We start from the raw sequence: 12,490 nt of genomic DNA, 5'->3' as shown, positions 1-12,490 counted from the left end.
GCCTCCTACCTGGCCCCTCTTCTGCTGAAATTTGGAACATACTGTTATATTTTTTTTAAATGACATAGTGCTCATTTATTTCTGAAAATGAATGATTTTGGATCATCAGTATTGTACCAACTTTTTCTCTATTTGAATTCCTTGGCTAAGAAAAAGAAAATTGAGTGTATATTCTCCATTCTCATATCACATTGTTACGCTGTTTGAGGGCTTTTAGAACCAACTGCCCCCAATGGCCTTCTCTCAATAACTCAGTAAAATCAGATTTTCAGAATTAGAAAGGATACAAAAGTTGTTTTTTTTTCTCTCTCAATTTTTATGAGATAGATCCCTGTAAACAAATGTCCAATTTTCCTATTAAATAATTTCTTTTTTAAAAAATTCTGAAGATTTTGTATTAAAAGATTACTGGCTTAAGCACACATCATTTATACAGCATTCATTTGTCCCTAGAGAGGTGTATCTCTATAAATATTCTGTGTCCTTTCCATGGGTACTTATTTTGGCTCTGACTTTAGATTATATGAGAGAGAGAGAGAGAGAGAGAGATCTTGAGTCTTGTTTTAGAAATGTCTGTTTGATTTTTCACTATTTCAATGAGAATTGAGGTCAGTGTGGAGGGCAACTTCAAGGACAGCATCCAGAAATTCTAATTTCCAAACTTGCTTTTCCAAAGATGCTATAGCTTTCCAGTTCATTTGGCAACCTCTCAGCCCTACTCCAGTGTCTAGGAATAAATGACCCAGAACCAGGAGAGTTGATTATCAACATAGTGAATGGCGGTGGTTTCCAAGAGCAAGAGAGGAGGGCTAGTCACATTGAGAGCCGGTGTGAATGGAGGTTGGCAGGGTGACTTTCAACCAGCAACAGTCATCCCAGAGTGCTTGGGTGAAGGGCCAAGACTATTACTCCTTTTCTGATGGAAAAGAGACTTTATCTGGCCTCTCTTTGATCCTCCTTCAAGCCCAGTATCTCACCACTGCCTAGAAAAATACCTAATTCACAGGACTTACATGTCCTTCCTGAGAGTTGTCCTTTTGGAGGCAGTGTGGAAAAAACTTCAAGGCATCTAGAAAGGACTAAAAGTAGAATGGAAGAAAAGGAGGGGCAGGGAAGGAAATGCAGAGGCCTTAAACCCAGGGGCAGAAGTAGAGAAAGAAGCTAGGATGAAAGGGGAGAGAAAAATTACAGAAAATAACAACTACAGAGAGTGAGAGGAGAGAAGGAGACAGAGGAGGAAAAACCAGCTTATTGCTGAGAGAAGTTTCTCTCCTTAAGTCCTCTAGGTCAAAAAGGCAGACATGGCCCGGAGCACAGAAGGGAGAAGCCGGATGCCCAGTGCTTGATCTGGAGAAGTAAGAGTCCAGCCAGATGAGACTGCAGTCCCCAGCCCTGATGGCCTCTGCCCTGGTGTATTTCATCCAGGTGAGTCGTGAAAATGCAGGAATGAGACTTTTGTTTGTTTCTCAGATAAAGCCAACTTTCAGAAAACCTGGGGGAAAATGAATGAGGAGGAAAGACATATACTTTGGAACCAAAGGGGTGGTAGGGAAAAAGAATTAACTGGAATGTTCCCTTAGTGACCTGTGACGAATGACATCAATGAAAAGAAGGCCATATATACAAGTAAGATATCGAAGGCAATTTAGAAGTGTCTGTTATGTATATTTCTCTCTTTTAGCATCTTACTAGCCCTCAAAATCTCAAGTAGATTATTGAGACTTTCCTGGTGGTCCAGGGGTTAGGACACCATGTTTCCACTGCAGGGGGCAAGGTTCAATCCCTAGTGGGGAAATTAAGGTCCAACAAGTAAGCCACTCATGTGGCCAAAAAAAGAAAAAATGTTCTCAAGTAAATTATTAAAACTAAGGACATAATTCTCCTAAATGGTATGTCCCACATCAGCCTTAATACCACTCTAGCAGTTTAGGTGCCTCCCGGTCAGAGATAAGAGAAAGAAAACTCTTTAAAAGTAATTTGGACCTTTTATTTCTCTCCATTGAGAAGCAGGAGATTCTAAGTAACTCAACTGAGAAAGGGTCATTGGACTGAGGGATTCCAGACCATTGTCAGAGAGAAGTTTATTCAGTTATGAAATCTACTAAGAAGAAAAGCAAATGATGAAATGGGTTGGTTTCCAATTTCTGTATAGCTCCTAACAGGAAGGTTGCTGTCTATTTGCTTCCTCTATACCAGTTAATTGAGTGCCTGAAACCATATCTTTTTCTTGTATTTTCTTTTTGCTTCCTCTTCTCTTCTGTCCTTCCCTTCCAAATTTATTTTCTCATTTCTTCTCTTTTTGCAACAGGCTTGAAAAGGGATGTTTTATCTACTAACCACCTTAGGCTTTTTATTTTCCTTTAGTAAAGAAAGCAAAACAAAATCCCGCGGATGGGTGGAGGAAACCCATACTTTGTCATCTTTAGTGAAACCAGGGGTTTCTCAAGTGTTTTTTGCAAAAGTCAGCTGTTAGTCCTTTTACAAGTCCTTTTCACCCGATGTCATGAGTCTGCTTGTCCCTTGCTCCCAATTCTCAATAAGTACAAATTTCCATCTGCTTAGAGAAATTTTGTGGCATTTATTGTTGATTTCCTGTAATATCAAATCATCCAAGTTACTGGAAGAGTGAAACAGTTTTTAGAACAAAAATTTACCTAGAGAGTCTTAGAAGGAGAAAGTGAACTGAAACATACGTAGAAAAGGCAGTGGAAGATTTCTTTCCTGGGAGGAGAAGGGATCTGGCAGCAATGTCAAGGAGTTAGAGCAGATCTGTCTCTGGTTCTAGTAATTCATTCAACATGAACATATGATAGAATTTGGTTTGGAATTCTGGTCAAATCTATAGGTATGTGCAGTTGTCATGTCACTTAAATTTCTATGCCTTAGACCCTTAACATTTCAAAGTAAAGTACCCACTGGCATGGTTATTGTGCTGAAATGTTATGAAATCTTAAAAATTCTTAGCAATCTGGCTGGCACAGAGCAGCTATTCAATAAATAGTTCTTCCACTCCCTTCCCTCCTCCTTCTCTTGTATGGTGAGTTTTTGCTTTTGTTTTAATATTTGCCCTCTGAACAAGCAGAATGACATATCTAGCTTAATCTTAAGTCATGTTTTCAAAATGCTTTACTCAGATTGTAAATAGTACTGCACAGAATTAAATACAGAATCACCAACACTAAGGCACTGAGTTGCTTTTTTTTAACTTTTAATTTTAGATTGAAGTATTGCCAGTGAGTTACTGATGTACCGAGGAAATTAAAAAAGAGCACTGGGGTTGAATTCAACTTGTAAATGAGACAGAATTTGAAGGATCTGTCTGGGGGACAGATGAGAAAGTTTCTAAGATGAACAAATTGGTGTAAACACTGCATCTCATTCACAAAGTCAGGGATGCTCCCTCACCACCACGAAAAAAGAGAAGAACCAGATCAGAGTAGACATTTGCTCTTGCAGGTTTTCCCACGTTGAATTTAATAAAGATCAGGCATAGGAGAGATGAAAACAGTCCTAACCACGATTGACCCTATGACCTTTTCCTTGTATTTGCTTCACTCTCACCCACTAACCTGATGGCAGAGTCATGAGGGTGACACATAGGCTGCTGAGCAGAGCAAATGAGACAATTTCCCTGTCTGAGATTATTTCCCTTCCTACAGCTTCCTCGGGCAAGATGTGAGGAGAACTGTGTCAGTCCTGAACAGTAAGTATCTGAGAATGCTCAGTGGAAGGAAGGCGAAACAGACAAAAACATCAACACCCCAAACAGGGTCAAATGTCATGAGATAGCTGTGATTTCCCTAATTCTACTTAAATGGGCCTCCACCCACTAATCTCACAGACGGTTCTCCAAAAACAAATAAGCATTCCTGTCATCCTAAACACTCAAAATAATACTGCTGACAGCATTTTTTTTTCCAAGGCCACTCTTCCTATCAAAACTTAATCTCAGTTTATACAGTCACGGAGATTTGTGAAAGATTTTCTTTCCCATGCTTCTCAGTGACTCACTGGGACAGACAAAATTCACTAGACTCAGACAGATAAACTTGGGTCATTGCCAGAATAGAACCACCATTTCAGATATGCAGAGCATTTCCTATTTTTTAGGGCACGTTAATATTTATTGGACTTTCCTGGTGGCTCAGCAGTGAAGAATCCACGTGCCAACACAGAAGATGCAAGAGACGTGCAAGTTCAACCCCTGAGCCAGGAAGATCCCCTGGAGAAGGACATGGCAGCCCACTCCAGTATTCTTGCCTGGGAAATCCCACAGAGAAAGGAGCCTGGTGGGCTACAGTCCATGCGGTGTCAACAGAGTCAGACAAAACTTAGAGACTAAACAACAACCACAGTGACAACAACATTTATTGCAGGTGTCACTTAGCTCTCACTTTGAGGTGGTTATCCCTCCATCTAAATCTGTTACAATTAGGTCTCATGTAGACACAGGACACCAAGATAAAAAAGGGTAGAGATTCATTCCTCTTGGAGGTAAACTGTTTTAAGGAAGCAGGGACAGTTTGAATAAAAGACTTACTTAGGGTGAAGAAAAATACATATTTAGCCACGGAAAGAGTTTCCCAACAGCCAAGTCTGTTAAACCCAGGAGGAATGGCAATGGCCTTCACTACTTGTCACATGCTCTTTGAGGTTTTACACACCTACCGCTGCAGGAGGGCTACTTTTAATAGAATCAGAATCATAACACTGTAGAAGTGGAAGGGGCTCTGAACGAATGAGAAATATGAGGACACTTAGAGACACTGTTCATTGATGAAACAAACTGCATGGTCTACAACTGTGCAGAGAGGATAGAGAAGTAGATTGCAATAGATTTCAACAGATCACTATAGCAGAAAGGATTATTAAACACATTAATAATTATCTTCAGTAACAAATGTTTTCCTTCCCCTCCTCTTCCCACTTACAAATTTATTCCACTTCTTGTCCCATGCAATCCATATTTTCTTCATCCTGTAGAGAAAATTGATAATTACTGTAGTTCATTCAGAATATTTAATTAGCTTTCATCATGATGGAGTTGGTTTTTACATTTTTCCCCCCCTTCTTGTTTGGCCTCAGTGGATATGCTTATCAGTTTTGTGAAAATTTAAAGCCCTTTTTATAGTGGGCGTTTTTATGGTTTTATTGTGACCCTCCTTTTTCTTTTTTTCCCCTTTGTTTCTGCTTTTTATTTTTTTATCAAAATATAGTTGATTTATAATATTGTGTTAGTTTCTAGGGTACAGCGAAAGGGTTAAGTTATATATATATATATATATATATATTCTTTTTCATATTCTTTTCCATTATAGATTATTACAGGTCATTGAATATAGTTCCCTGTGCTATATAGTAAGACTGTATTATTTATCTATATGGTCCCCCTTTTTGCAACTGCTTGTAAAACAAATTATAAATGTTCATGCTTATAATTGAAATATTCTTTATGTTTAAGCTATTGACTTCAAATATATACAAACCTTAACTGTCACATTCATTTTTGCTCTTTGTAAGCTTACTCTGCAAGTTCTTTCTTGATAATCGTCATCAAAACTGTTTACAATGATTGTGGTTACATGTTCCAGTAACATTACTTTAGTGATAACTAGTTTAGTCTGTCTTATAGTGATTTACATGATGGTATAAACCACTTCTGGGCTTCCCAGGTGGCACTAGTGGTAAAGAACCTGCCTGCCAAAGCAGGAGATGTAAGAGACTCAGGTTCGATCCCTGGGTCAGGAAGATCCCCTGGGGGAGGGCATGGCAACCCACTTCAGTGTTCTTGCTTGCAGAATCCCATGGACAGAGGAGCCTGGCAGGCTACAGTCAATAGGGTTGCAAAAAAGTCAGACACAACTGAAGCAATAGCATGCACGCATGAATAAACCACTACTAAAGGCATCCCATTTCATGACTGATTTAGCTGGTTACATTGAAGTTAACATAACCTGTAATGCTTTGATTATAAAGGTAACATACATTTTTGTAACTCATATTTCTGATTCTGAAAGTATAACAGGTACTGATTATATTTTTATTGCAAAATAAAATTATTATTCTTTCTCCATAGCTGCCTGACTACAGACTGGGTACATCTCTGGTATATATGGTAAGTTTCAGCTATGTTACCCAAAAAGACATTTAAAAGGAAGCTTTTCTCAGGGGTATTACTTTTTAAGGTTTTTTTTTTTTTTTCATTTTTAAATATATTAACAACAGAACGGAAAAAATCTGAGATATCGAGCCTACTTGCCTAACATCTCACAGAGTAAAGCCTCTTTTCCTCATCACTAACCTATGTGACAATATAGCAGGATTTCCTATTTCAATACCATCTCCTGGGCCAACATCAACAGATTGTTGTGTATTTTCTCAGGGTCAACTCTAGAAATAGCCACAGAAAGGAGACTGCTTCAGTAAAAATCTGCCCCTCCAAAACACATTTAAATGTCTCATGAACTGTTCAAGTGAACTGACAGTCTTCCTGACAAAATAAGGAAGTGTATATATGACAGGAAAGCCTGGGAACTGAAATCTAAAAAGCATTCTAAAAAATATTCAAGCAAGAATTAAAATGCAGACGTTGATTATGCAAACTAGTTTAAAAAACAAAGCAAAACAAGGAGCAGAGAGCTCTCACTACTCCGTGGGGCCCTTGCAGGTTGCTGGTGGTCATCGGGGCACTGCTTCTCCTGTGCGGCCTGACTTCTGTGTGCTTCCGCTGCTGTCTGGGTCGCCAGCAAAATGGGGGAGAGGAGGGCCGGGCACCCTATGAAGTGACGGTCATCGCTTTTGACCATGACAGCACTCTCCAGAGCACGGTCACTTGTGAGTATACGGACATGTAACACGGGAAGTGAAGCCAGGTTTAAAAGAACACCTCGTGCAAAGGTGTAAAAAAATTGATCAAACAGTGTTAGATTTATTTACTTATTCACGTATTATTTTTGCTTGCGCTGGGTCTTCGTTGCTGCATACGGGCATACTCTAATTGCCCCGGGGAAGGGGCTGCTTTCTGGTTTCGGTGGGAGGGCTTCGCACGGGGATGGCTTCTCTGGTTGGGGAGCACGGGCTCTAGAGCAAGCAGGGTTCAGCAGTTGTGATACAGGGGTTTAGTTGCTCCGTGACATGTGAAATCTTCGGGGACCAGGAATGGAACCCTTGTTCCCTGCATTGTCAGGTTGATTCTTTTCCATTGTACCAAGAAATAAAAAGTCACTCAATTGTATCTGACTCTGCGATCCCATGGACTATACAGTCCATGGAATTCTCCAGGCAAGAATACTGGCGTGGGTAACCTTTCCCTTCGGGATCTTCCCAACCCAGGGATCAAACCCAAGTCTCCCGCATTGCAGGTGGATTCTTTACCAGCTGAGCCACCAGGGAAGCCCACTGTACCAAGAAGGAATAGTATTAAAGATTCTAAATCTTGGGGCAGCTTTAATTTCCAGATGCCTGATGGTGTGGTGACCTTGCCTCTCATGGATGCTGTACTTTGGGTCTGATGATGGAATGAAGGAAGAAATGAAATGTTAGAGATGATATTGGAAATGTCTTATAGGAAAAATTTCCAAGTTTATAAACAATTACTTTGATAAAACCATTTTAAGCACTGCACATATCCCTGTTTTGAAAACATCTTAGATTTTGTGAAAACCAAACTTATATTTTCTCTTAACTATACTATATTTTTTATCTTTAGAAAAATTAGTCATGGTATACTTTCAATTCTTTATTCACCAGGTGTTACTCTGTTAAATATTAGGCCCAACACTTGATAGTTATAAGACACTTTCCTTTATTTCCCTCTGTTCTCTTCTTTGGATTATATTCTTTACTAATATTGGAGAGTGACCTACTGGGCAGAACAGCAGGTGGCAATATCCTGTGATATTTATTTTGAAAAAAAGAGAGCTCTATAGCATATTGTTTGCCTTTTCCTGCTTCTTTTCTCGCTGTCAGTCCACGGGGAAACATGAATAGGCAAAAACAATTACTTCTAAGGGATCTGCAACTTCAGTGGGTTGGCATAAAGGGTTTTAAATTCGTAAAGGGGAAAGAAAGGGGTTATGAGATGTGAGGACACATATTAGATTATTTGAGAAAGCAAAGAGGGAAGTTGGTTTCTACACAAGCTTCACAGGACTTTTATAATATCTGTTGCCAAGAGTGACGATGAGTTTTGACACTTGTTTAAAATGAAGGGGATTGGGCTTCCCTGGGGATTCAGTGGTAAAGAATCTGCCTGCCAATGCAGGAGGCACGGCTTCAGTTCCTGGTCCAGGAAGATCCTACATGCTGTGGGACGACTAACTAATCCCGTCCTCCTCAGCTACTGAGCCTGTGCTCTGAAATAAGCGAATCCACCGCAATGAGAAACCCATGCACCAACTAGAGAGTAGCCCCTCTTCACCACAACTGGAGAAAACCTGTGGGCAACAATAAAGACCCAGTGCAGCCAATGAGTAAATAAAGAAAAGGGACAGAGGCTAGACACCCTCTTCATAAAATAATAGAAATCAAGGGGAACTGCATGTGCTGTAAGTCTCTGGTTTCTGAAGATGCTGCATGCACCTGAACTCCGGTTCTTTCCTGCCTAGCCCTGCAGCCAGTGTTCGGCCCTGCGGCTCGAAGGATCCTGGCTGTGGCTCACTCCCCCAGCTCCCTGGGCCAGCTGCCCTCCTCCCTGGACACCCTCCCAGGGTATGAGGAAGCACTTCGCATGACTCGCTTCACTGTTTCAAGGTGCGGGCAGAAAGCACCTGATCTACCATCAGTGCCAGAAGAAAAGCAGCTGCCCCCGATGGAGAAAGAGTCTCCTGGAGTACAACACTCTTCTAATTGATGGAGACCTTTTTTTTTTTTTTTTTTTTTACCATTATATTTTATTTAGCTGTAACAAATCAAATTACTAAAACTTTTGTTTATGTTAAATTTGAGATAAGCCTATAGACCCAGCAAGAGAAATGTAATTATAAACAGACATGGCCACTAGTTGTTAGTAGTAACAGTTACTATATTACACATATTTTTTTCTTGTAATATGTTAAACATTCCTTCTTTGGTTCCTGCTTGCAACACAATTTAAAATTAGCACACTAAAATAATTTACATTTATAAGTGATTCACATTACATTTATAAGTGATTTATAGGGAAAACATTACATTTATAAGTGGTTTAAATTCTCTGTAATTTAATGTCTCATCTGCTGAAGTATAGTAGTCATAGCTTAGAAGTTCCTTTTTATTTTTAATTGTAGGATAATTGCTTTATAATGTTGTGTTGGTTTCTGCTGTACAACTACATGAATCAGCCATATATATATATATATATATATATATCCCCTACTTCTTGAACATCTCTCCCACCCCCCGAAATCTGGTTTTATTAATGGAGTGGAGGTGTCCTCAGGGTTGGTAGATATTCACAGACAAATGGAAAATTTTTCCCTAACTTTCAGAAGGGTTAGGATGGCATCTAAACATCATTCTGTGGGAAAGATAGATTCTAACTCTTCATTTCCAGATGCATCTATTTTCTGCTATAGGATGCTCTTGTTGAGAACTCTTCTTTATCCAGTGGTAAAAAAATTTGCAATTAACCTGAAGTGATGCTGATTACTGCTGAACAGGAAAGCACCAGAGACACCTTGGATTCCTTCACCTATCCAGTTCCTTTCCCCAGAGGACGCTGCAAGTTTCCCTAGCAGCAAAAAGGTGTGTACACTTGTGGAGAAAGACACTCGTATAGGCACAGCCAGAGCTGTTAATGCACTGAATTCACACACCCTTCCTCTCATGAGAACATTCACTTTTATGCTAAATGACATTGATAATTTGAGACATCATGTAATACCTCACTGGACATTCAAAATCCAAGGGTGGGATTGCAGGCATGGGCTAAGAAGGCACAGTAAAGTACTGAAGTGCAAATATCAAGGTCCTTCTTTCATTCTTCTACCCATGAACAGTATGGGAAACTGAATAGAATGCAGTAACAGTTCCATTCATTTTTTAGTTCCTCTGCCCTGCCAATACATGCATGCACATGGAGGCATGCACACATATGCACATGCATGCTTTTGTAACTCTAAAAGAATAGCATTGTTTTGCCTCTTTCCTCGTTCCTGCTTTGACTGCTTGCAAGTCCTATCTCTATAGTGACAACACTTGCTTCTAGTGGTGACCTTCACTGCCACCTGGTGGAGCCATGGTAGAAATGCATTCTCCTATTGGCACCTAAAGCTTGTCTGGTGGCTCAGTGGTAAAGAATCCCCTTGCCAATCCAAGAGACGTGGGTTTGATCCCTGGGTCAGGAAGATCTCCTGGAGGAGGAAATGGCAACCCACTCCAGTGTTCTAGCTTGGCAAATGTGTACCTCTCCAATCTTCGGAGCACTAACTGCTTGGAGTCCTTTCCAGGGCACCATCCTGCTGTTGAATTGCTAACCTGTCTACATAACACACTACCTCCAAAATGTCCTGTTATTGGAAAATTTAGGAAATGAAGTAGATTTGGGGAAACTGGAAACTACTTGCCAGTGACTTTAGGAAAGTTACCAAACTCTTTCAAGCACAGTTTCTCATTTATAAAATAAGGGATAATAACACCACTGATGATAGTTGTGAAAATCAAATAAACCATTTAGAAATGACAAGATTTGTAAATTATTATACACATGCATTTGTTACTCTTACTTTTGACAATTTATTTTCACTTGCCTCCTATGATGCTGCTGAGAATTATATTCTGATTTGTCCTTTTGCCAGTCAGCCTGCTGTGTTATTGCTAAGTCACCCCTCATGAAGCTTTATTTCATCAATAAATATTCTTTGGTTGAGGTAAACAGCTGGAGACATGTGATCCATCTTAATACATCCTGTACAAAGATAAGGAATATTTTAGAAAATTTGTTTATTAGTCAATTAGCTCCATTTCAGGGAGCAATACAGACCCAGGGGTGGCTGATTAATGTACCACCTCATTAAGCCCTTTCTTGGAATGCTCACTGAGCCAGGAGGGAAAATGTTCTAAGTAAGTATAATCTGCTGGTGATCTACTTTATTCTGAGTCATTTAAGACACTGCATCTGGAAATTGTTAAATGCATGAATTGTTAATAACACCCAAGGGGGCCTTGTTTTGCACTGCCAAATGAATCTCTTCAGTGTCACATATTCCATAAAGTACTCTAGATCCTTTCAACCTTCAGGATGCTACAGCCTTAAAGAAGTTAAAATGTCCTTAGGTACAAGGAGATCTTGAAAGACACCCTACCTGTAAGGATCTTGTTCTAAAGAGATCTATCTGCCTCACTTTCCCTCCCCCCTTGCCCTGTCCTTAGCCACATGGAGTCTCCCACCCCTGTCCTCCTCCCATTTTGTCACAAGCCATTAGCAGCTATTTGGCTTCACTTCTTTACTCAGTCTAAGACATCTGCTCATCAGCTCAATCACTTTCACCACTGGTCTCAATTTTGTTTCACTCCTTTTAATTATCCTCCCAGGTTTCTCTGCTGGCATAGATGGTAAAGAATCTGCCTGCAATGCAGGAGACCCTGGTTCAATCCCGGGTCAGGAAGATCACCTGGAGAAAGATCCACTTTCAGAATTCTTGCCTTTCAAACTTCAATACCCATCTTTCAAACTTTAAATGTGGGTTCGATGAAGCTAACTGATCTCTCCCCAAAGTCTACATGCCTGAGCAGTGCTGCAGTCAAAAAGATATTCTGGGGACAGGACTTGCTGATGGATTGGGTAGGGAAACTTTGTAAGGGAAAATTAAATTCTGCATCAGTGACCTAAGCCAATGTGTGGAAGGTGTACCTGTCTTTGAGGATGTGGAAGACTAGTGGAGACCTCATTTAGGGGGAAATTAAATTCAGGGATTTCTAAGATGGGGGAAAGGCAGCTGATGGTAAATATAAACCAAGTTAATCTGAGATAAGGTCTAATACAAGAAAGCAACAAGGAAGATTCAGATGTGCCAATGAGAAAAATCATTTTCCTCGTGAGTGAGGGAATCCTCAATTTGTAAAAAAAAAAGAAAAAAAAAATTCCATATTGGACCTTTACACTTTGCAGTGTTTATAAAATAAGCCACTGGAAATGGCCAGAGATTGTTGAATTTGCTAATCTGGGTATTCAGGGTCTGGGCAGGAGGATGTAAGTCTGGAGGCTCTCGAGTTAAAATGTTTATATATATGTAAGTAAGTTAACCAGTTCTCCCTTCTCCTTGTTCCTCTTGCTTATTTTTCAATTGTTCACTTCCTATCATTTCTTCCTTTTACTGCACATTAGTTTAGTATGAATTATATATTATAAAAAGAAGGGTGAGCATAAGCTGAAGAAGAAAAACACTACATTGCTAAGCCTGGTACTCAGTAAGCCCTACACTGAACTTGAAGACAGTCATGAAAGTCTTTTAGGAGAAGAATTCCATGTGCTCAATATTTAGAAAGACACTGATAAAAGTCTAAGGTCTTA

General features: G+C 39.8%; 1 protein-coding gene across 1 annotated transcript; it reads left to right on the top strand.

Moving 5' to 3' along the window:
• The first annotated feature begins 1,371 nt into the window (after positions 1 to 1,371).
• On the top strand, positions 1,372 to 8,851 carry TMEM52B (transmembrane protein 52B). Its single transcript, XM_052641278.1, has 5 exons — positions 1,372 to 1,425; positions 3,660 to 3,703; positions 6,077 to 6,115; positions 6,668 to 6,834; positions 8,607 to 8,851. Exons 1-5 carry the CDS (start codon positions 1,372 to 1,374, stop codon positions 8,849 to 8,851), a joined length of 549 nt encoding a protein of 182 aa, XP_052497238.1.
• The last annotated feature ends 3,639 nt before the right edge of the window (positions 8,852 to 12,490 follow it).

Source organism: Budorcas taxicolor, chromosome 5 (genome assembly GCF_023091745.1).
Source record: "Budorcas taxicolor isolate Tak-1 chromosome 5, Takin1.1, whole genome shotgun sequence".
Taxonomy (NCBI): Eukaryota; Metazoa; Chordata; class Mammalia; order Artiodactyla; family Bovidae; genus Budorcas; species Budorcas taxicolor.
Note: the sequence above shows the minus strand (reverse complement) of the source record. Positions and strands in the feature narration are given on the sequence as shown.

What these genes read in the sequence shown, in the direction of transcription:
- TMEM52B (XM_052641278.1), top strand. Translation starts at nt 1,372, where the DNA reads ATGAGACTGCAGTCCCCAGCCCTGATGGCCTCTGCCCTGGTGTATTTC. An exon ending in CCCTGGTGTATTTCATCCAG is followed by an intron (nt 1,426 to 3,659) that starts GTGAGTCGTGAA and finishes CCCTTCCTACAG; the next exon opens with CTTCCTCGGGCAAGATGTGA. An exon ending in GTACATCTCTGGTATATATG is followed by an intron (nt 6,116 to 6,667) that starts GTAAGTTTCAGC and finishes GGGCCCTTGCAG; the next exon opens with GTTGCTGGTGGTCATCGGGG.